The following is a 22,406-nucleotide window of genomic DNA, read 5'->3' on the forward strand; positions in this document are numbered from 1 at the left end:
TGACCTCAAAATAGTAGAACAAGAAAGCTCTTACAATGCAGTTAGTTTTGTGTATTCATGTTTGGGAGCGTGTACTCACAGTGTCTCAGCCCAGCGGTATGCTTTCCATACATTTTCATCAATGAAAGAAATCGAGTTTCCTTGGAAATTTCTGTAAAGGAACACAGTTCACATCCTTGAATGGGTTGGAAAAGAATGAACAGAATGAGGAAAAAAATCATGGCACCCTCATGGGGGAGTATTGAAATACAGAAATATTATCAGCTTTCTAATAAATACCAGTGCTTTTATGTTCCGTAGCTCTCTGCTTCCCAGTTTGCTCACTCAATAAATAATGAGGGGCCACTGACATAAACAATGAAGCATCCTCTCAGAAGCTTAACTTCGTCTCTGTCCAGTCTCTTTGACAGTAAAGACAGTCAATCACTTTGAATATTAAGTATTTTCACCAAAATAACTCAGGTGTCTACACTGACTTCTATAAATCAGTGAGAAAAGGATAAATTATTCAAGAAAAAATGGGCAAAATGTATTGTCACCAATAAGAATAATGAAAACCTATGCAGGTATACTAGTGCTTTGGCCAAGCGCCCTCTGCTGAAATCTTTCCAAGTACTGAATGGATACAGACAATTTAAAATCAGAGGGACTAATGTGCTGATGTGGAAAGCCTTTTGGAATACAGCATAGGGTAAAAGTGCCGATCACTGAGCCAGGAGCCAAGCATTACCTCCATAGGAAAAAAAAAAAGAGAGGAGGTTGGAAGGAAAGACGCACACCTGGGTTACAGGTAATAGAGTGAGGACCAGGGGATGATGAGGGTGTGTGGGGGTTCATACTTTCACATTTTATCCTACATTCTGTGCACTTTTTAAAAAGTGGAAAGGTGCTCATAATCGATACTTGTTTACAAGAAGCTGTTAAATGACTTATATTTAGCTTCAACTTTGAATTGCTGTGAGTGCTTAGCTTTAACTCTGTCCTCACTCCTCAGCAACAATGAACCTATTTGTTTTAGGTACACATTTTCCTGGAAGCAGGAGCAGCAATAAAACAGATACCTGTATGCTCACCTGCCTGGTGGATATGTCCTCTCGGGTTACTTTATGCTCATCAATAAAAAGTGCCTAACACTGAACACATCTCCCACTAACGGGCTCTTCTTTCTGACTGCTGTGCTTCTGCCTTATAGACCACCATCATTCTCGCTGTCATCCAGGGAAAGACTGTGGAGTCACGCATTTTTATTTTCTGTTACAATCCATCACACAATTCTTTAAGCCAGCTTTACAGATGAGGATATTGAATCCAAGCTAAATAACTTGTCCAAAGTCACAAAGCTAATCACTGGGAGACCTGTGTTCAAAGCCAGGCAACCTGGCTCCAGAATCTATCCTTAAATCTGTTGTATCATCTCTAATAAGTCGGGATGAGGGCTGTGTTGAAGAGTGGGATTAAAGCAATGAGGTAATAACATGGTGAATGTCAATAAATAATGAATCAGGAAAAGCAGTAAGGGCAATCACATGAGACTGTAGAAGAGACAGAAGAGAATAAGAGAAGGAGGATCAGGAAAGCTCACAAGCAAAGTGGCCACTTGGGGGTGAACCAACGGAAAAAGGAAGACCTTTCTCTCTGTCTCTCACTGTCCTACTCTGTCTGCCAAAACACACACATACACACACACACAGTCAACATAAGGTGGGGACTTGAGGAGGGCTCAGAAGATCTTGGGTAAAAGCTGCTGAGACAGGCAGGCTGTAGGGAACCATGAGGAAGGGAGATTCTTACAATATGCTGAAGGTGCCATTGTAGCTGTTGGGCTCTGGTACAGGAACTCTGTGAAGCTTCTGCACTGGGCTGAGGCCAGTGCACGAAAGTGTCTCATCTTTGCAGGTGCAGAGCTCACAGACATTTATGGTGGCAGCCGCATTCAGGGGTTGATCTGTGACTTCAGTTAGGGTTGAGTGCTGAGTCTGAACCTGGCCTGGATGTAGATCTGTAGTCTTCTTCAGGGATGGAGAATGGCCAGCTTTTGCAGTGGGTACCAGAGTTATGGTTAGCTCCATCTTGGAAGGCTGAGCTATGACACTGGGTGATGTTGGGTGCTGAGCTTGATGCTGACCTGCTGTTGGAACTGTCATCTCATTGTCCCCTGGGGACTGAGTTATGAGCTCCTTTAGTGGCTCTGTAGACTGAGTTAGGGTCATTTGCATGGTAGTAGAAGGTGTAGCCTCTGTAGTACGTTGTGGAGTTTGGGTAATTTCCAGGTCCAGAGGCTTGACTGTGACTTGAGGCAGGTTTGTATACTGAGTCTGAATCTGGACTGGAGGTGAAAATGTCACCTCAGGGTACATTGGATAAGGAGGAGGAGATATAGACTTGAAGGCTGTAGAATGTTCATCCTGTGTAGTGGGTACCTGAGTTATGGTTGACTCTAACTTCGAAGGTTCAGCTGTGCCACTGGGTGACATTGGATGCGGAGTTTGATCTTGACTTGGTTTTGGAACTACCATCTCATAATAAACTGGAGGCTGATAGACCACTTCATTATGTGGCCCTGGAGGCTGCCCTGAAGTCTCCTGCATGGTTGGGAGTGGTTCACCCTCCACAATGGATTCTGGAGTTAGGGTAAGTTCTACATCAAAAGGTTGAACTGTGACTTCTGTCAGGGTTGGATGCTGAGCCTGAACCTGGTCTGGTTGTGAAAGTACCTCCTCATGGAGCACGGGAGGTACTTTAGTCTTCTTCAGGGCTGTAGAATGTTCAGCCTTCCTGGTACGCTTTGCATTTATGGTAAGCACTGTGTCCAAAGGCTGAACTGTGATGTGAGGCAATGTTGGATATTGAGCTTGATTATGACCCAGTGTTGGAACTGTCACCTCTTGATGTATTGGAGATTGGGTTACACCCTCCATGGGAGGTTGACTGGAGGTCTCCTGCATGTCTGTAGAGGGTTCAGTCACCATACTGCTGGTTTCTGGAGTTATGGTAAGTCCCAGGTCCAGATGTTGAGTTGTGACTGGAGTCAGGTTTGGAGATGGAGCTGTAGTCTTGCTCAGGTCTGCAGGATGCTCAGCCTCTGTAGTAGGTTCTGTAGTAATGGTAAGTGCCAGGTCTAAAGGTTGATTTGTGACACTGGGTGATAGTGGAGGTTGATTTTGACCCTCATGATGCACTGGTGGCTGAGCTACAGATTCTTTAGGTGGAGTCTCCTGCACATTTGTGGCAAGTTCAGCCTCTGTAATGGGCTGTGGAGTTATTGTAAGTGCCAGATCAAAAGGTTGAAATGTGATGCGGGGTGATTTTGGAAACGGAGCTTGATCCTGAGCTGGTGTTGGAACTGTCACCCCCTGATATCCTGGGGGTTGAGCTATACCTTCCTTAGATGGCCCTGGAAGCTGAACTGGGGCCTCCTGCATGATTGGAGAAAGTCCGCCTTCCATTCCAGGTTGTGTAGTTATGGTGAGTTCCACATCCAAAGGTTGACCTGTGACTTTGGTCAGGTTTGGTTGCTGAGTTTGAAGCTCCTGCTGGGTTACAGATGATTGAGTGTCAGGGAAGTCTTGTGGCTTGGCTGGGGCTACATTTTGCACTGGAGCTTGTTCTGCATTCTTGAGGGGCTCTAGAGGCTCAGCTGGAGAAAGTTCCATCTTTTCAGGCAGTGCTGGAGGCTTGGCAAGAGGAGGCCCAAGCTGGGTTGGAGAAAATTCAACTTGCTTGGTGGGAACTGTAGGCTGGGCAGGTCCTTCCTGCTGACTCCAGTAAGGATAAACTTCTGGAGTGGGCTTTAGGGTTCTGGTAAGGTCAATATCCACATGTTTTGGTTTGGTTTTAGACATCCTTAAATGCTGAGTTCTGAGTATTTCTTCTGGAATATGAGGTGAAAATGTCATATTCATTGGAATAGCATCACTCATCTCTGGGAAGATATCTGAAGGCTGGTTTGTGTTTCCCTGTTGGAGTGGTAATTGGTAAGCACTCACGGGGCGCTCTAGAGGTGGAACGGAAATCCCCTGCTGGCTTGGTGAAGGTTCCTTCAGTTGTTCAGGCTGAGCTGGGACCCCTGGAAGTGGGGAGTGCTCATCCTCTTCTGGGGGCTTTGGCTGCTGAGCTGTGTCTGCCTCCTGGTCTTTCAAAGGCTCATGCTCCGTAGGGAACACTGAGGCGTGAGCTTGGGCTTCCTGATGGATTGGAGAAGGTGCAGCCTCTTCGGGGGCCTGTAAAATTTCAGCTGTTTCCTCCTGCTGGGTCATAGAGGGTTTCTCATCCTGCATAACTTCTGGAGATTGAATTGGCAGTGGTTCAACCTCTTCAAGAGGCGTTGGAGGCAGAGCTGGGACTGAGGCCTGAGTTGTTGTGACCTCGTGGCTGACTGGAAATGTTTCCACTTCTGCAGGTTTTTTTTTTTTTTTTTTTGACAGGCAGAGTGGACAGTGAGAGAGAGAGACAGAGAGAAAGGTCTTCCTTTGCCGTTGGTTCACCCTCCAATGGCCGCCGCGGCCGGCGCGCTGCGGCCGGCGCACCACACTGATCCGATGGCAGGAGCCAGGAGCCAGGTGCTTTTCCTGGTCTCCCATGGGGTGCAGGGCCCAAGCACCTGGGCCATCCTCCACTGCACTCCCTGGCCACAGCAGAGAGCTGGCCTGGAAGAGGGGCAACCGGGACAGAATCCGGTGCCCCAACCGGGACTAGAACCCGGTGTGCCGGTGCTGCAAGGCGGAGGATTAGCCTAGTGAGCCGCGGTGCCGGCCGTGCTGCAGGTTTTGGTGTTAGGGTCAGCTGCAGGTCTGGAGGTTTAGTAGTCACATTGGGCAAGTCGTACTGCTGAACTTGATGGTGACCTGGAGGTAAAATGGTCACTGTGTGAGGACTTGGAAGCTGGGCTGGGACTTCTGTCTTCTTTCCAGAAGATTCAACCCCCTCAGAAGACTCAGAGGGCCGCATTGGTTGCTCCTGCTCACTGATATAGGGTTCTGTCTCCACAGGAGGGCCCGGAGTCTGAGCAGAGCCCTCCTGGTGCGCTGGAGAAGAGTCCCGCTCCATGGTAGGCTCCGGAGTTATGGTCAGCGCCACATCTGCAGGCTTGATGGTCACGTTGGGCAGGTTATAACGGTGAACTTGATTCTGATCTGGAGACCAGTCCATCCCCTTCTGAATCTGTGGAGTCTGAGCTATGATATTCTCTTCAGGAGATTCTAGCGCTTGAGCTCGGGGATCTTGCTGTACTGGAGATTTGACTTCCACAGGGAGTGCCGAAGGCTTCTCCGGGGCTTCCAGTTGGCTTCTAGAAGGTTCGATCTCAGGAGACTCAGAAGGCTGAGCAGGCTGCTCCTGATTGCTGGAGGAATATTCAGTGTTCACAGGCAGGCCTGGAGGCTGAGCTGGGGCCCCCTGCTGGGCTACAGATGGGCTGACTTCCTCAGCATACTCTGAGGGCTGAGCTGTGGCATCGTTTTGGGTAGAGAAAGGTCCAGTCTCCTCAGGGAGATCTGAGGTCTGAGCTAGACCCTCTTGAGTCCAAGATTCCACCCTCCCAGGGAAGTCCGGAGTCTGCACTGGGGCCTCTTGTTGGGCTGAGGGGAGTCCCACTCCCTCAGGATGCCCCAGAGGCTGAGCTGGAGCCTGCTCCGTGCTTGGAGTAGACTGAACTTCCTCACCTGCCCCTGAGGCTTCTGTCAGCTCCGTGTCTGCAGGTTTCAGTGTGACGCTGGGGAAGTTTGCTTGGAGAGCTACAATCTGAGGTGAGGATGGAGTGTTAGGATCATGATACACTGATGCCTGACCTACTACTTCTGCAGTAGCAAATGGATTCTGAGCGGGGGCCTCCTGCTGCAACGGAGATGCTTCTTCCTCGGGCTGCTGCAGGTCTGCACCTGGGCCCTCTTGCTGGGGTGAAGAAAGTTCATCTGGTTCAACGGGCTGTGGAGGCGGAGCTTGTTCTTCTTGCTGTGCAGAGGAGGATTGGATGGGCTCCTGAGTCTCTGGATTTTGAGTCTGGCCTTCCATCAGGAATTGAGATGGTTCAGCCTGCTCAGAGGGCTGTGCAGGTTCTCCTGGGTTCTCCTGGGATTCTGTAGGAAAACCACCAGGATAGACCCCATAGTCAGCCAGCAAAACTTGATTTTGACCCTGAAGCTTGGCCGCTTTGTCTGGAGTTCCAACAACAACCTTAGGAAGCCGTTGACGCCGAGCTAGAGCTTTCTTGGGGGTCAGGGGTGAAACAATCAACTTGTTTCCTTGTGAAGACTGTCTAGAGGCGGAACGAGTGCTTCCAATGACTGGTGAGCATTTCCTTCCAGTCGAGGAGGCAGAGCCGGAGGCTGATCCTGATCCCCGTCTAGCACGGGAATCGCCTCTGGTAGCCTCTGTTGTCGAGTCAGCCTATTGAAATACTGCTTTGGAACAGCAAGCTGTTCTGGCTCTGGGGGCAGTTCCAGAAAAAGGAAGCAAACTCACAGTGGACTCTTGAGGCGAGGTCAGCACCCGGGAGGGAGCAGAAGACCCCAGGTCATCAAAGCCGCCAGGGTCTGCCATGGGTGTGAGCGAGTCAGGCGATTCAGGTGGGACATTCAAGGAGTGGGAAGACCAGGGCTCAGAGAGCCAAGGGATCTGGACTGGGAGCCCCTGGTCTTCCCGCGTGGGGTCTCCTAAGTGATGGGAAAGTGCAGGTCTCCTGTCCTCACCTTACTCGACTCCTGCTCTTTCTGTCCACTCGGGGCTTCTGTACTCTCATTGATATAGGTCTCGGTCCTCCACTGCTCTGCGTCCCATTCTTCCTTGGCTATCTTTTCTTCCTGCTGCTCACTGAGGAGCTTCATCAGGATGCCTGTTTTGGAGGTGAGCTTGGCACAGGGCAGTTGCACCTGGGCCTCAGAGCAGTCCATTTTCAGAGTGCGGATGACGTGAGAAATGAGCTTTTTCATGTCCGTGTTGGGGATGAGGGACTGTAGCTGCGGATTCAGCTGAATTTCAAACTGTTGCCCCTGGGACAGCATCACGGGGTAGGTGAAGCCTGCGGGCGTGGTGGGGGCTTCAGTGCCCTCGCTGGGGTATTCCCACTGTGTTTCCTTGGTTTGGTCCACAGTCGGCATTAGGTCGAACTCGGTCCCAGCAGAATCTGTAGCTGAAGGATCTGTGTGCATTTTGTCGCCAGGGAGCGTTTCTTCATGTGCAGTGGTGTTTTCTGGCAAAACGTTTTCTTCAAAAACACGACCTCCGGAATGGTTTTCCTCCCTAGTGTCTTCTATAGAAGGTTCTCTCAGAGGAGGACTCCCCTGAGAATGCAGGCCTCCAGGGGATGAGAAAGCCTCTCCGGAGGGGGAGTTTATGAGACTCCGCAGTGCAGGGAACGGAGGCCTCTTCCCAGCCGTCAGCCTGTTGAGGGAATTTTTCCTTCTGAACTTCCGACTCAGTTTGGCCTTGGGGGTTCGGAGGACCAGGTGAGAGCGAGTTTTGTGAAAGCGGTAATTTTGTCTGGAATGCCAGATTGGTTTCCCTGCCGCCTTATTTTTAGCTTTAGCATTGGCATCTTCTAAGACAAAAATGGTGTAGGTTAAGTCTTTTCCTTTGTTGTTGATCTCAGAGAGAGATTTTGCAGGGGAGGTAGAAGGCCTGCCCAGGATGTGTTTCTTCAGGAAAGAGGAGGCTGCAGCCTCACGTTCCTTTGTGAGCAAGGGCTCCGTGTGCAAGGAGTTTCCGGCCACCTGCCTGGGCCTCTGAGCCACTTGAAGCTCCTTCAGCTCCCTGGAGCCTGCTCTCCCAAGCCTTCTTCCCCCAATGCTCTCCGCAAAGGGCCAGGTGCCCCGTCTCCTCCCGAGGCTCTTCCTCATCTCCTGGAGGTGCCTTTCCCGTAAGCCCTTTGGCCCCTTGATGACTTTTTTCACTCTCTGCAGCCTGTACCCCACACTTGGCATGGTTGCCAGGCTGTTCTCCTGTGACGGGGCAGTTTCTGATTTCTTTTGGAGGATTTGAGGGTTAAATTGAGGACCTAACAGGATAGGCTGCATAAGCATGGCCTTTTCTTCCTTCTTAACCTCATCGATTTTTTCTTGAATTTCTTCATCTAACAAATTCTGTAGAAAATAGAGCTTTCTCAACTTATTTCTGTAAGGATGAGAGGGCCTCCTTATGTGGGTTTTCACGTAGCTCAGGGACTTATCTCTATCTTGCACATTTGAAAAAAGCAGTGTAATGAATGGTAATAATGTTGATTCTACATTTTGTAGATTTTCCTCTGAGAAATAAGGCAATATGTAATTCAGTGCACTAATAATGTCACTTTCATTGTTGAAGTCCCGCTGTTCACTCATATGGCCTGGGAAGTCCACACTGTTTCTCTCTGATACTGGGTTCCCTGGCTCAATAGTCAGCTGCTTGCTGGTGTTGTTCTTCCGGGCTTGCAATATCTTCATGAATGCCCCCTTTGGGTTCCCTATAGATGCTTCTTCAACTGTCAAAAAAAGAAGAGACTGCTTTTTGGTACGGAAGACTGATGGGACAGCTTTATGTCAGTCCACAGCCCTACACTCTGATCAATTAAATTAGGAGTCAAATCCAATATTTGGGGTACCATTGAGACTTTAGAGAGAAAAGTAAAACCAAACTCAAACCTATGAAATGGCAACAATAAAGGAGAAAAAGATATTTTTGAGAGTGGCATTCAGAAGAGTTCGCAGTGTTAAAAAGCAGTAACTATGATCAGTATTATTTCATTGGTTTCCAATGACCAACCACTCCAGGCTTAGAATAAGGCTGGAGGACAAATGGCCCCACCCAGCTGCCCCTTCTGTGGCTCTGCCCCTGCTTCTCAGCCACATCATTCCACAGTCCTGCCTCATGCTGAGGGAGCCCAAGGCTTCCTCCCTCCCTCCCTCCCTCCCTGTGGCCCTATGTTCTTGCTGCCATCACAGGTGTCCATGGCAAAAGATAGGCATGTAAGGGGAGCGAGGGCAGAGATGGTCAAGCCAAGGGGCCTTGCTCCTCACCTCAGTGTGTTCTTTCCCACCCTTGTAAAGGGAGATTAACAATGCTTGTCCTTCTCACCTCTTGAGATGAAGGGAATAATATAATTGGTAGGAAACTGGTCTGGAAGGTGAGCAACACTGTGTAGATGGGTATACAGTTATCACTGTGCTAATGCCTCAGATCCCTGACTGAGATCCGAATTCAAGCTGTCTAAGGAAGAAAGCGGTCACATTTTGGAAGTCACGACATCAGTGGTAATAACCCTCATCTACAGAAGGATACTTAAAATTACCCGAGTGTTCTGTGGATAGAAAAGCGTGAGACTCAGAGCAGGTTCAGAGTTGGACAGTCTACAAGTGCATGGAGGAGCCTTCCGACTCCATCAGAGGAGCCAGGCAGCCATTTCTGGTTATGGAACCAGAAACTCCCCGGCTCCAAATAAAACAGCATCACTTGTACTCTTTTATACAAGTGCAAAAACAAACAACCGCGGTGAGCAGTGTAGACCTGTTCTATAAGACAGAGGGCCCTTGAGGCCCAACACGTAGAAAACCAGTTTATAGACTGTGTGCAAATGAGTTATCATTGAAAAGCAAAGCACCCAAGAGCACAGAACACCACGTGTGTGGTTCCCAACATTGCTTCCTTCCCCTTCCACCTCTTTTCCATGATCCTTTGTGCATATGTAAATTACATAGCGGTAACTATGTTATTAAATTACATAGCGGTGATTGCGAACCTGACTTTCAGCAAGGGAGCAGTGTAGCAATTTAGGGAGTTTAAATCTGAATGAATGAATAAAAATTCAGCAATTAATTACATTGTTACTTTAAACTTGACCCTAAAATTTTAAAATAAGAAATTTAAAACAAATAAATATTAAAAAAAGATCCTCAGGAAGTTCCGACTCACGGCAATGTGTCGTATTTGGCAGGCATTCATTGTCACAGTGAAGCTTGACGGTGTTGCAGACAACCTCGATAGTATGTTTAAATTGGCAGAGGCAGCAGGCCATATGGCTGGGTAAGATCCTATGAATAGAGACAGAGAATTAAGTTACCTGTAAAGGGGTTCCTTGGGTGGGTCAAACAGGTGAGCCAAGGTGCCAGCAAAGGCGTTCTTGAGGTATGTGTGTGGCCAGGGCATTTGGGTAGGAGCCTGGTGGCCAATTGTTGGTCTTGAATATGAGAATAAAGGAAGGAGGGAGAGGTGGCCCAAGGAGGCATAGGCATGGAAGTGGGTGTGGTGTATCCAAAATAAAGTCAACAGGGTGAGCATTGGGCACCATGGATCTGTCGTTTGACTCAGGGGTGTCTCCTTCCAGTTCACAAGTCTCATTGTGGGTTGGGAGTGCACAGGAGGACTTCCCCCAACCTCTGGAGTACTCTTCTCCATCCCTGTTGGAAGTGTTCACTATTAGAAACTACTCTGGTCCCAGAAAAATGACTGACTGCAGTAATTGTTGGAAAAGATGTGGAGAAAAAGGAACACTCGCTCACTGATGGGTGAGTGAAAGTAATTTGACCAGGCAGGTGTTTAGCCCAGCCATGAAGATGCTGCTTGGGACAAGCACATCCCCTGCTGGAGTGCCTGGCTCCATTTCTGATCCCTGTTTCCTGCCAGGGAGTGCCCTGGGATGTGTCAGGTGGTGCTTCCCTAAATACCCAGAAATGGAAAGGCTGCAACTTATGGTAGGTGTGTGTTTTTAAGAAACTGTCAGTCTATTTTCATTATATTTTTTTTTCAAATTTATCATTTCGAAAGTTTCTGTGGAAGGAAGAGAGAGAAACACACACAAACACATCTTTTCTTTTTTTTTTCTTTTTGACAGGCAGAGTGGACAGTGAGAGACAGAAACAGAGAGAAAGGTCTTCCTTTTGCCATTGGTTCACCCTCCAATGGCCGCCGTGGCCGGCGCATCGCGCTGATCCAAAGCCAGAAGCCAGGTGCTTTTCCTGGTCTCCCATGCGGGTGCAGGGCCCAAGGACTTGGGCCATCCTCCACTGCACTCCCGGGCCATACCAGAGAGCTGGCCTGGAAGAGGGGCAACCGGGACAGAATCTGGCGCCCCGACCGGGACTAGAACCCAGTGTGCCAGCGCCGCAAGGCGGAAGATTAGCCTATTGAGCCACGGTGCCGACCACATGTTTTCATTAGGTAGTTTACTCCCCAAATGTCTGCGACATGCAGGGCTGGGCCAGGCCAAAGCCAGGAGCTCAGAAACTAGTTTGGTTTTCCATGTGAGGAGCAAGAACTCAAGTCCTTGGGGCATCACCCACTGCCTTCCAGGGTACATGTTAGCAGGAAGCTAGGGTGGAGCAGAGCCGGGACTTGGATCCAGGCATTCTGATGTGGGATTGGAGTATCCCAGGTAGTGGCTTAACGGCTGCACCAAATACCTGCCATCATAAACAGTTTAATTTTTATTTGTTTTATTTTTTAAAGCTTTTATGTAATGAATGCCAATTTCATAGGTACAACTTTAGGAATATAGTGTTTTTTCCTCCATACCTGCCCTCCCACCCCCACTCCCGTCCTACCTCCTACTCCCTCTCCCATCCCATTCTTCATTAAGATTCACTTTTGATTGACTTTATATACAAAAGAGCAACTCTATACTAAGTAAAGATTTCAACACTTTGCACCAACCCCCCACCCCACAACATAAAAAGTACTGTTTGAGAACAAGTTTTGCAGTTAATTCTCATAGTACAGCTCATTAAGGACAGAGTTCCTACAGGGGGGGTAAGTGCAAACAGCTTCATTTCTAATACCCCCAAATTGGAACAACCTAAGTGTTCACAAATAGGTGAATAGATAAACTATGGTAGGTTACACGTAGTGGGCCAGGCTCTTTCTAACCAATAGAATAACCAATGGTTGAGTTGTTACAGATGACTAATGTTACTTCTTTGGGTCCAGGGAAAGCTTCATATAGAAAGAAAAAAAAAAGAAATTATCAACTCCCAACTTGACTCTCACTGGGATTAAACATGACAATAGGTCTGATCTGATTTCATCATCATTTAAAAAAATCATCTATTATTTTTCACTTTATGTTTCTGTGTGGGAGCAAACTGCTGAAATCCTTACTTAATGTATACTAAGCTACTACTGCTTTCCCAGGCCATAGCAGAGAGCTGGATCAGAAGTGGAGCAGCTGGGACTTGAACCAGCTCCCATATGGGAGGCCGGCACTGCAGGTGCCAGCTTGACCCACTACGCCACAGCGCTGGCCTCTGCTCATTGTTATTAGTACCATTTCATCTTATATTTTAGACTCAGGAATACTGGTAGCTTGCTGAAGTGCTTCTCACTCCCAGTGACAAACTTTGGACAGTGACTTGGGAGGTATTAAGATCCAAATATTCTGACCACCCCAAGGCCCTCCGAGACCGACCAGAGGAAGCGGGTCCTCTGTGAGCTGGAGGTCTAATCCCCCTCTGTTGATTGGTTCTCAGTGATCCAGGGGAAAGAAAGCACCAGAACACCCGGTATTTGATTTAAAAGTCTACACCTTGGGGATGTGTTTTCGGGTTCTTGGAGACTGACTTAATGGAAGAAGAGAGGTGAGAGTTCTTGCTGGTGCTGTGCCCCTGGGGAGGGCTTGACTCCCTCGGAGGCTTCTAGAAGCAGTCCTGCTTTTCTTGCCTGTGGCCCCTGTTACTGCATACAATAAATATTTGACAACATTTTAATTTCTCGCCACCTGGCTAGAATTGCTTACGAATATCACACCCATGAATGTAAGCAATTAAGTATTTTATAAGCACCGCTGAGATGCCAATATCAGAAAACAGGACTTGCAGGTGACAGAGGCGGGACGGTCACTCCGTGTTTTCCTCGGGGGCTTCGCTCTCTTCACCTTCTGCCGAGGACTCTGGAGGGGGCGTTTTCTTGGCGGGGGCCTCGCTGAGCTCCCTGTGGGAAGAGAGCAGAGCAAGGCTTCCACTCCTGCCACTCTCCCCGCCTCCCCAAACTCAGTACGGTGAAGTGGCCCTGTCAAGGACCCTGCGTCCTTGTCAGGAAACTCTTCCTTTACGGAAGGCTCCTTGTCTGGGGGCAAGTCCTTGGCTTTCTTGCGTGTGCCACCGAAAGGGCTGAGCAGACGCCTCAGCCAGAGTGGCCACCTCAGCCGGAAGAAGCCCTAGGAAAGACAAAAAGACATGTGAATTGAGCATTTTCCCTGCTGTCTCCAGCCACACACTGCAGCCTCCTCCCATTTACCTGAGTCTCATCTTCCGAACACTTTCTAGGCACTGATTGGTGAAAGCTCCTTGGGGAAAAACACACACAAGACCATTAGAGACGAGTGCCATTGTTCACTTCTCACAGTGTGCATCTCCGGTCTTCCTGGGACGACACATGCACCTCAGCCATCACTGCAGTGAGTGCTCACTACAAGCCTGGGGTCTCAGATGCAGTACCCAGGGCGCTGGGCTTCCAGGAGCCCTCTGTCCCTACAGACCTGCAGTGTCTCTGGGGAGACTTTTGTCTGTTGTCAGTCCCAGTGCCTTTCTCAGCCAAGTGTGCTTGCGCAGTGGGACACACTGCACCACCACACGGGGCAGAAGTATTTTCTCTCTCCAGAGGCATTTGACACCTGCCCCTTTAGGATTTAGCCTCACAAGCATCATTCACTGGGGTGTAGGGAGAAAATGCTTGTGTTTCCATAGCTGCTCTAGTCCCCTATAAATTGAATCCTATGAAGCAATGTCCGAGTCCAATAGCAACGTTACCCAGCTCAAAGATTTTTCTCACTGCAGGGTGTCTGTCACTGATGGAAGATTGAGTTGTGAAACCAGTTTAAAGGGCAAAACCAGTGTGGAAATACAAGGTACCCTTTTTGAATATGATTAAAACAGAAAAAGAGTGCATTGTTTCAGCAACTGCTTGTGTCTACAGAGCGTGTGGGTATTGATTTGCAATAGAAATTGTAGCACACAGCCCAAGCTCACTATGACCAAGGGAGAAGTCCCTGGCTGGGGAGGAACCTTCCTCTCTGTAATACTCACTGGCAGTGTGACTATGGGACCAGTATTGTCCCTTTCTCCTTGTATCCTTACCATAACAGGGAGAGACAAACGGTCTGAGAAGGTGTGAATAAAAGGCATAGGCAGCGGGGGTCTGGAAACCAGTAAGTTTTCCAGCCACCTCATATGTTTTACTCTCCAGCAGCCTTGAGGGCGACTGTCCCCCTTCCCCCAGTGTCATGTGTCTTTCCATAGCCCTTCTCCGAGCCTCTGGAAAGGCCTCTGAACTGGCCAGATGCCACCAGCAGCAGGAACAGCACAAACAAAGCCCCTCCCTAGCTGCTGTGTCTCGGAAGGACCACTGACAGCACATGTGTCCGTGCTGGTGCCGTCTCCCCAGCCATGGCTGGGGACCAGATTTGCTGGAATCAGGCAAAACACTCAGATGGATAGTCTTCTGCCTCTGGCAATGTCCTCATTCTAAAATGAGCAGGTTTAAATAGATGAGTTCTCAGTACTCCTCTACTTCTAAAATTCTAATGTAACAATTGTCAGACTGATACTTACGTTGAAGATTTTTCTAACAATTGTCAGACTGATACTTACGTTGAAGATTTTTCTATGTCTTCTCTTCCTCTTCCTCTATGAGAGTAAATCTTTTTTGTAAGGAAAAGCAATCATTATTCACCATAATGATTCTATCTCCAAATCATTTACCTTCCCTTTCTTTCTCTAAAAGCCTTGCCTGCCCAATAAGATAACTTTTTTGAGGACAGGAATTCTGTCTTGTTAATAGTTCTCACTCTTCCACAGTCCTTGGTCTTGAATGCCTCTGGGACTTAATACATTCTATTGACAGCCAGTCATCAGTGAGTCCTCTTAAAAGTGGAATGGGAGTGCAGCGTCATGCATTTAATCTATACTAATTTGGGAACATGGAAGTTGTAGTCCTTAAACAAAATTTAAAAAATCTGGAAGAAAAAAAAGTGGAGTAGTAGGAAACACCCTTAACCTGCTGAAAGTATGGACCAGAAACCTAAACAATGGTGTTTTAAAGGCAAGAACAGGAGTAGGATACTTATTAGACTGCTACTAGTCATCATTGTTGAAAAGGCTGAAATTAGTGCAATAAGAAAAATAAATGGGGTATAATTACTGCAAAGGAAGAGACAAAACTGTCATCATTTGCATAGGAGATGGTGGACAACCTAAAAAAAAAAGCCCAAGATAATCAGCTGACATTTTGTTGGACGTAACGTGTGGGTCCGGGGAGGTGACTAGGTGCTGAGTCAGGAGAGTAGTACAGTGAATCTCCTGTTTGTTGTGCACCACCAGTGACTAGAGGGAAAATGGAGTACAGAGCCCTTCTTTAATAGCAATAGAAAGGAATAAACTATCTTGGAATAAACTCAACGAAAGTTGTGTAAGATTTATGTGATTAGGATGCTCTTCTGAAGTCCATAAAATGTCATGTTTCTAGGGTATCATAAAGACGTCAGTTCTCAAATTAATCTACAAATTCAAGGCAACTTAACTCAAACCCCAAGAAAACTTTTTACAAAATCTGACCAGCTGCCATCTTTTAGGAAAAAATAGATGATAAAAACTACTAAATTTATGAAGCAGGAGCTGCCCTACACTGAAACTGTGTAGTGTTAGGGTGGGCACTGCCCATGCTGGTCTCTTTCTCATCTCTATGCTGTGATCACTTACTTCTTGTGGCTAGACATGTCTTTTAAAAAACTTTCATTGAAGATAGACAGATTTCATGTATACAGATTCAGGAACATAGTGATACTTTCCACCTTACCCTCCCTCCTGCCCACACTCCCATCCCTTATTCTTCCCCCCTCTCCTATTTCCATTCTTATTTTTTATGAAGATCTATTTTCAGTTAACATTATACTCATAAGATTAACCCTACACTAAGTAAAATGTTCAACAACTAGTATGAAGAAAAAAATTCACTGTTCTTCAACAGTTCACACAAGGGCTATTTAAAATCATCACATCTCAGGGATTTTTCAAGATGGTGGCATAGGGAGGCAGCTTGCTGCTCTAGTCTGGGGGTGGATAGTTTAAAAAAAGTGGAAGGAGTGCAATCTCAGGGAAGGTTTAGGGAGAAAATGGTAGAGGAAACTCCATGCAAATTGGATGGACGCTGTGGACCTATGTGGAGGGTGTGGACTTGCACAGTTTGAGACCCCAGCAGCTGAGAGCCTCAGCACCAGCTTTGGAATGAGGCAAGACCATACTGCAACAGCTCAAGCCACTGGCAATAAAGCTGTGGGAAAAGCCTGGCATGGGTCTGGCTTGGAGCTCTGTGGGGGATGATGTACCTGCCAACCTAGAGCAAAAAAAAGTGGGGGAGTTCACGTTTCTCTCTGCCCGACCTCAGGCACTGGCATGCTGTAACTAGCCAAGAGAGGGCAGGCACCATTTTGGAGATATGTAACAGCTGCTCCAGCTAGTGACCGTGAACCCAGAAACCAACCTAGAGGAGATGCCAGACTCTGGGAGAATTGACAGGGGGCTGGGTGCTTGTGGCTGTGGGAGCCTTGTGTGGTGGGACTGTGAAAACACTGGGCTGTGTGGGAGGGTGCAGGCAAGCTCCAGGGAGGGAACACATCTTAGAGCAGCTTGATGCAGGAATCAGCTGCAGTGCATCAGCTGAACTCATTTAGACAAAGTCTTAGACATTGGAGCAGTGGGATGCTACGTAGATCTAATGACTCTGTAAGACAATACTTTTGTCTTTCGGCTGCATCCTTTCTCCCAAGGGCAGAGACAGTTCCTCGAGGGTGGAGAGTATATAATCTCATCGTTTCAGCAATGAGGAAAGAAATCAGTGGTAGAAGAGAGTACATCAAATCCCTGACACAATTTTGGAGAACTTCTGCCACTTTACTCTGGCCTTCTTACACTTAACCTCTCCAAATGTCCAGTCCCTTGTTATCTCGGTTCCAGTTGCACAGAGATTTCCCACAAGTGGGGTTCCTTTAAAAATCTGTGGAATGTGCTTTTCAAGGGAAAGAGTAAAGCGCATCTCGGTCTTGGTGACTAAAGAGGAAGGTCAGCTCATGGTACGTGGAAAGTGGCATTGATGTACAGTCTGTGGATTCCGAATCTATTACAAAGGAAGGATGCACTCTGGCAACCTGAATGAGTCGTCCCTACCTCAATGAGACAGAAGATGATAACCAGCATTGTGACCACTGCCGTCACAGATATTGCCACGATGAGCTTGTTGTGATAGCCGTGTTCTTGAGCTCCTTTTGCGAGCTAAGAAAGAGCACAGTTTAAAAAGACAGAATAAAGAGCTGGAAAATATGGATGCTAAATATTCAGAACCCCGTTCTTCAGGTGAGTGGCGTAAAAGATCTTAAAAGACCATACAAAATCTGCTGTATTATATATAATCTTGGTATTACTCATTTTCTCTACAGTGTGTTAGGTCTGCCTCCTAACAAAGTGTCACCGTCTTGGCAAAAGTTACATTACCGAGACAAGATCTGGACTGGGAGCCCCTGGTCTTCCCGCGTGGGGTCTCCTAAGTGATGGGAAAGTGCAGGTCTCCTGTCCTCACCTTACTCGACTCCTGCTCTTTCTGTCCACTCGGGGCTTCTGTACTCTCATTGATATAGGTCTCAGTCCTCCACTGCTCTGCGTCCCATTCTTTCTTGGCTATCTTTTCTTCCTGCTGCTCACTGAGGAGCTTCATCAGGATGCCTGTTTTGGAGATGAGCTTGGCACAGGGCAGTTGCACCTGGGCCTCAGAGCAGTCCATTTTCAGAGTGCGGATGACGTGAGAAATGAGCCTTCTCACGTCCGTGTTGGGGATGAGGGACTGTAGCTGCTGGTTCAGCTGAATTTCAAACTGTTGCCCCTGGGACAGCATCACGGGGTAGGTGAAGCCTGCGGGCATGGTGGGGGCTTCAGTGCCCTCGCTGGTGTATTCCCACTGTGTTTCCTTGGTTTGGTCCACAGTCGGCATTAGGTCGAACTCGGTCCCAGCAGAATCTGTAGCTGAAGGATCTGTGTGCATTTTGTCGCCAGGGAGCGTTTCTTCATGTGCAGTGGTGTTTTCTGTCAAAACATTTTCTTCGAAAACACGCCCTCCGGAATGGTTTTCCTCCCTAGTGTCTTCTATAGAAGGTTCTCTCAGAGGAGGACTCCCCTGAGAATGCAGGCCTCCAGGGGATGAGAAAGCCTCTCCGGAGGGGGAGTTTATGAGACTCCGCAGTGCAGGGAACGGAGGCCTCTTCCCAGCCGTCAGCCTGTTGAGGGAATTTTTCCTTCTGAACTTCCGACTCAGTTTGGCCTTGGGGGTTTGGAGGACCAGGTGAGAGCGAGTTTTGTGAAAGCGGTAATTTTGTCTGGAATGCCAGATTGGTTTCCCTGCCGCCTTATTTTTAGCTCTAGCATTGGCATCTTCTAAGACAAAAATGGTGTAGGTTAAGTCTTTTCCTTTGTTGTTGATCTCAGAGAGAGATTTTGCAGGGGAGGTAGAAGGCCTGCCCAGGATGTGTTTCTTCAGGAAAGAGGAGGCTGCAGCCTCACGTTCCTTTGTGAGCAAGGGCTCCATGTGCAAGGAGTTTCCGGCCACCTGCCTGGGCCTCTGAGCCACTTGAAGCTCCTTCAGCTCCCTGGAGCCTGCTCTCCCAAGCCTTCTTCCCCCAATGCTCTCCGCAAAGGGCCAGGTGCCCCGTCTCCTCCCGAGGCTCTTCCTCATCTCCTGGAGGTGCCTTTTCCGTAAGCCCTTTGGCCCCTTGATGACTTTTTTCACTCTCTGCAGCCTGTACCCCACACTTGGCATGGTTGCCAGGCTGTTCTCCTGTGACGGGGCAGTTTCTGATTTCTTTTGGAGGATTTGAGGGTTAAATTGAGGACCTAACAGGATAGGCTGCATAAGCATGGCCTTTTCTTCCTTCTTAACCTCATCGATTTTTTCTTGAATTTCTTCATCTAACAAATTCTCCAGAAAATAGAGCTTTCTCAACTTATTTCTGTAAGGATGAGAGGGCCTCCTTATGTGGGTTTTCACGTAGCTCAGGGACTTATCTCTATCTTGCACATTTGAAAAAAGCAGTGTAATGAATGGTAATAATGTTGATTCTACATTTTGTAGATTTTCCTCTGAGAAATAAGGCAATATGTAATTCAGTGCACTAATAATGTCACTTTCATTGTTGAAGTCCCGCTGTTCACTCATATGGCCTGGGAAGTCCACGCTGTTTCTCTCTGATACTGGGTTCCCTGGCTCAATAGTCAGCTGCTTGCTGGTGTTGTTCTTCCGGGCTTGCAATATCTTCATGAATGCCCCCTTTGGGTTCCCTATAGATGCTTCTTCAACTGTCAAAAAAAGAAGAGACTGCTTTTTGGTACGGAAGACTGATGGGACAGCTTTATGTCAGTCCACAGCCCTACACTCTGATCAATTAAATTAGGAGTCAAATCCAATATTTGGGGTACCATTGAGACTTTAGAGAGAAAAGTAAAACCAAACTCAAACCTATGAAATGGCAACAATAAAGGAGAAAAAGATATTTTTGAGAGTGGCATTCAGAAGAGTTCGCAGTGTTAAAAAGCAGTAACTATGATCAGTATTATTTCATTGGTTTCCAATGACCAACCACTCCAGGCTTAGAATAAGGCTGGAGGACAAATGGCCCCACCCAGCTGCCCCTTCTGTGGCTCTGCCCCTGCTTCTCAGCCACATCATTCCACAGTCCTGCCTCATGCTGAGGGAGCCCAAGGCTTCCTCCCTCCCTCCCTCCCTCCCTGTGGCCCTATGTTCTTGCTGCCATCACAGGTGTCCATGGCAAAAGATAGGCATGTAAGGGGAGCGAGGGCAGAGATGGTCAAGCCAAGGGGCCTTGCTCCTCACCTCAGTGTGTTCTTTCCCACCCTTGTAAAGGGAGATTAACAATGCTTGTCCTTCTCACCTCTTGAGATGAAGGGAATAATATAATTGGTAGGAAACTGGTCTGGAAGGTGAGCAACACTGTGTAGATGGGTATACAGTTATCACTGTGCTAATGCCTCAGATCCCTGACTGAGATCCGAATTCAAGCTGTCTAAGGAAGAAAGCGGTCACATTTTGGAAGTCACGACATCAGTGGTAATAACCCTCATCTACAGAAGGATACTTAAAATTACCCGAGTGTTCTGTGGATAGAAAAGCGTGAGACTCAGAGCAGGTTCAGAGTTGGACAGTCTACAAGTGCATGGAGGAGCCTTCCGACTCCATCAGAGGAGCCAGGCAGCCATTTCTGGTTATGGAACCAGAAACTCCCCGGCTCCAAATAAAACAGCATCACTTGTACTCTTTTATACAAGTGCAAAAACAAACAACCGCGGTGAGCAGTGTAGACCTGTTCTATAAGACAGAGGGCCCTTGAGGCCCAACACGTAGAAAACCAGTTTATAGACTGTGTGCAAATGAGTTATCATTGAAAAGCAAAGCACCCAAGAGCACAGAACACCACGTGTGTGGTTCCCAACATTGCTTCCTTCCCCTTCCACCTCTTTTCCATGATCCTTTGTGCATATGTAAATTACATAGCGGTAACTATGTTATTAAATTACATAGCGGTGATTGCGAACCTGACTTTCAGCAAGGGAGCAGTGTAGCAATTTAGGGAGTTTAAATCTGAATGAATGAATAAAAATTCAGCAATTAATTACATTGTTACTTTAAACTTGACCCTAAAATTTTAAAATAAGAAATTTAAAACAAATAAATATTAAAAAAAGATCCTCAGGAAGTTCCGACTCACGGCAATGTGTCGTATTTGGCAGGCATTCATTGTCACAGTGAAGCTTGACGGTGTTGCAGACAACCTCGATAGTATGTTTAAATTGGCAGAGGCAGCAGGCCATATGGCTGGGTAAGATCCTATGAATAGAGACAGAGAATTAAGTTACCTGTAAAGGGGTTCCTTGGGTGGGTCAAACAGGTGAGCCAAGGTGCCAGCAAAGGCGTTCTTGAGGTATGTGTGTGGCCAGGGCATTTGGGTAGGAGCCTGGTGGCCAATTGTTGGTCTTGAATATGAGAATAAAGGAAGGAGGGAGAGGTGGCCCAAGGAGGCATAGGCATGGAAGTGGGTGTGGTGTATCCAAAATAAAGTCAACAGGGTGAGCATTGGGCACCATGGATCTGTCGTTTGACTCAGGGGTGTCTCCTTCCAGTTCACAAGTCTCATTGTGGGTTGGGAGTGCACAGGAGGACTTCCCCCAACCTCTGGAGTACTCTTCTCCATCCCTGTTGGAAGTGTTCACTATTAGAAACTACTCTGGTCCCAGAAAAATGACTGACTGCAGTAATTGTTGGAAAAGATGTGGAGAAAAAGGAACACTCGCTCACTGATGGGTGAGTGAAAGTAATTTGACCAGGCAGGTGTTTAGCCCAGCCATGAAGATGCTGCTTGGGACAAGCACATCCCCTTCTGGAGTGCCTGGCTCCATTTCTGATCCCTGTTTCCTGCCAGGGAGTGCCCTGGGATGTGTCAGGTGGTGCTTCCCTAAATACCCAGAAATGGAAAGGCTGCAACTTATGGTAGGTGTGTGTTTTTAAGAAACTGTCAGTCTATTTTCATTATATTTTTTTTTCAAATTTATCATTTCGAAAGTTTCTGTGGAAGGAAGAGAGAGAAACACACACAAACACATCTTTTCTTTTTTTTTTCTTTTTGACAGGCAGAGTGGACAGTGAGAGACAGAAACAGAGAGAAAGGTCTTCCTTTTGCCATTGGTTCACCCTCCAATGGCCGCCGTGGCCGGCGCATCGCGCTGATCCAAAGCCAGAAGCCAGGTGCTTTTCCTGGTCTCCCATGCGGGTGCAGGGCCCAAGGACTTGGGCCATCCTCCACTGCACTCCCGGGCCATACCAGAGAGCTGGCCTGGAAGAGGGGCAACCGGGACAGAATCTGGCGCCCCGACCGGGACTAGAACCCAGTGTGCCAGCGCCGCAAGGCGGAAGATTAGCCTATTGAGCCACGGTGCCGACCACATGTTTTCATTAGGTAGTTTACTCCCCAAATGTCTGCGACATGCAGGGCTGGGCCAGGCCAAAGCCAGGAGCTCAGAAACTAGTTTGGTTTTCCATGTGAGGAGCAAGAACTCAAGTCCTTGGGGCATCACCCACTGCCTTCCAGGGTACATGTTAGCAGGAAGCTAGGGTGGAGCAGAGCCGGGACTTGGATCCAGGCATTCTGATGTGGGATTGGAGTATCCCAGGTAGTGGCTTAACGGCTGCACCAAATACCTGCCATCATAAACAGTTTAATTTTTATTTGTTTTATTTTTTAAAGCTTTTATGTAATGAATGCCAATTTCATAGGTACAACTTTAGGAATATAGTGTTTTTTCCTCCATACCTGCCCTCCCACCCCCACTCCCGTCCTACCTCCTACTCCCTCTCCCATCCCATTCTTCATTAAGATTCACTTTTGATTGACTTTATAT

General features: G+C 47.7%; 3 protein-coding genes across 5 annotated transcripts; all 3 read right to left on the reverse strand.

The window, feature by feature from the left end:
• Positions 1-1,713: 1,713 nt before the first annotated feature.
• On the reverse strand, positions 1,714-5,013 carry LOC138846313 (leucine-rich repeat-containing protein 37A3-like). Its single transcript, XM_070061707.1, has one exon. The coding sequence runs from the start codon at positions 4,578-4,580 to the stop codon at positions 1,788-1,790; it is 2,793 nt and encodes a 930-aa protein (XP_069917808.1). The 5' UTR covers positions 4,581-5,013; the 3' UTR covers positions 1,714-1,787.
• A 354-nt stretch (positions 5,014-5,367) lies between these two features.
• On the reverse strand, positions 5,368-10,587 carry LOC138846317 (leucine-rich repeat-containing protein 37A3-like). The gene is made up of 2 exons (XM_070061720.1): positions 9,880-10,587; positions 5,368-8,452 (listed from the first exon to the last, which is right to left on the reverse strand). The coding sequence occupies exons 1-2, from the start codon at positions 9,980-9,982 to the stop codon at positions 6,651-6,653; spliced, it is 1,905 nt and encodes a 634-aa protein (XP_069917821.1). The 5' UTR covers positions 9,983-10,587; the 3' UTR covers positions 5,368-6,650.
• Positions 10,588-12,647: 2,060 nt separating this feature from the next.
• Positions 12,648-21,281, reverse strand: LOC138846316 (leucine-rich repeat-containing protein 37A3-like). Of its 3 annotated transcripts, none has more exons than XR_011383778.1 (3): positions 20,720-21,281; positions 13,195-19,292; positions 12,648-13,114 (listed from the first exon to the last, which is right to left on the reverse strand). XR_011383778.1 is itself a non-coding variant. In XM_070061719.1 (2 exons), the coding sequence occupies exons 1-2, from the start codon at positions 20,820-20,822 to the stop codon at positions 17,491-17,493; spliced, it is 1,905 nt and encodes a 634-aa protein (XP_069917820.1). In that variant the 5' UTR covers positions 20,823-21,281; the 3' UTR covers positions 12,648-17,490. The 3 variants fall into 3 exon arrangements, 1 of the variants encoding a protein (XP_069917820.1); XR_011383779.1 differs by having other exon boundaries at positions 12,648-12,888; positions 12,978-19,292; XM_070061719.1 differs by having other exon boundaries at positions 12,648-19,292.
• Positions 21,282-22,406: the final 1,125 nt, after the last annotated feature.

The sequence above is a fragment of the Oryctolagus cuniculus genome, chromosome 17 (genome assembly GCF_964237555.1).
Source record: "Oryctolagus cuniculus chromosome 17, mOryCun1.1, whole genome shotgun sequence".
In the NCBI taxonomy this organism is placed as follows: Eukaryota; Metazoa; Chordata; class Mammalia; order Lagomorpha; family Leporidae; genus Oryctolagus; species Oryctolagus cuniculus.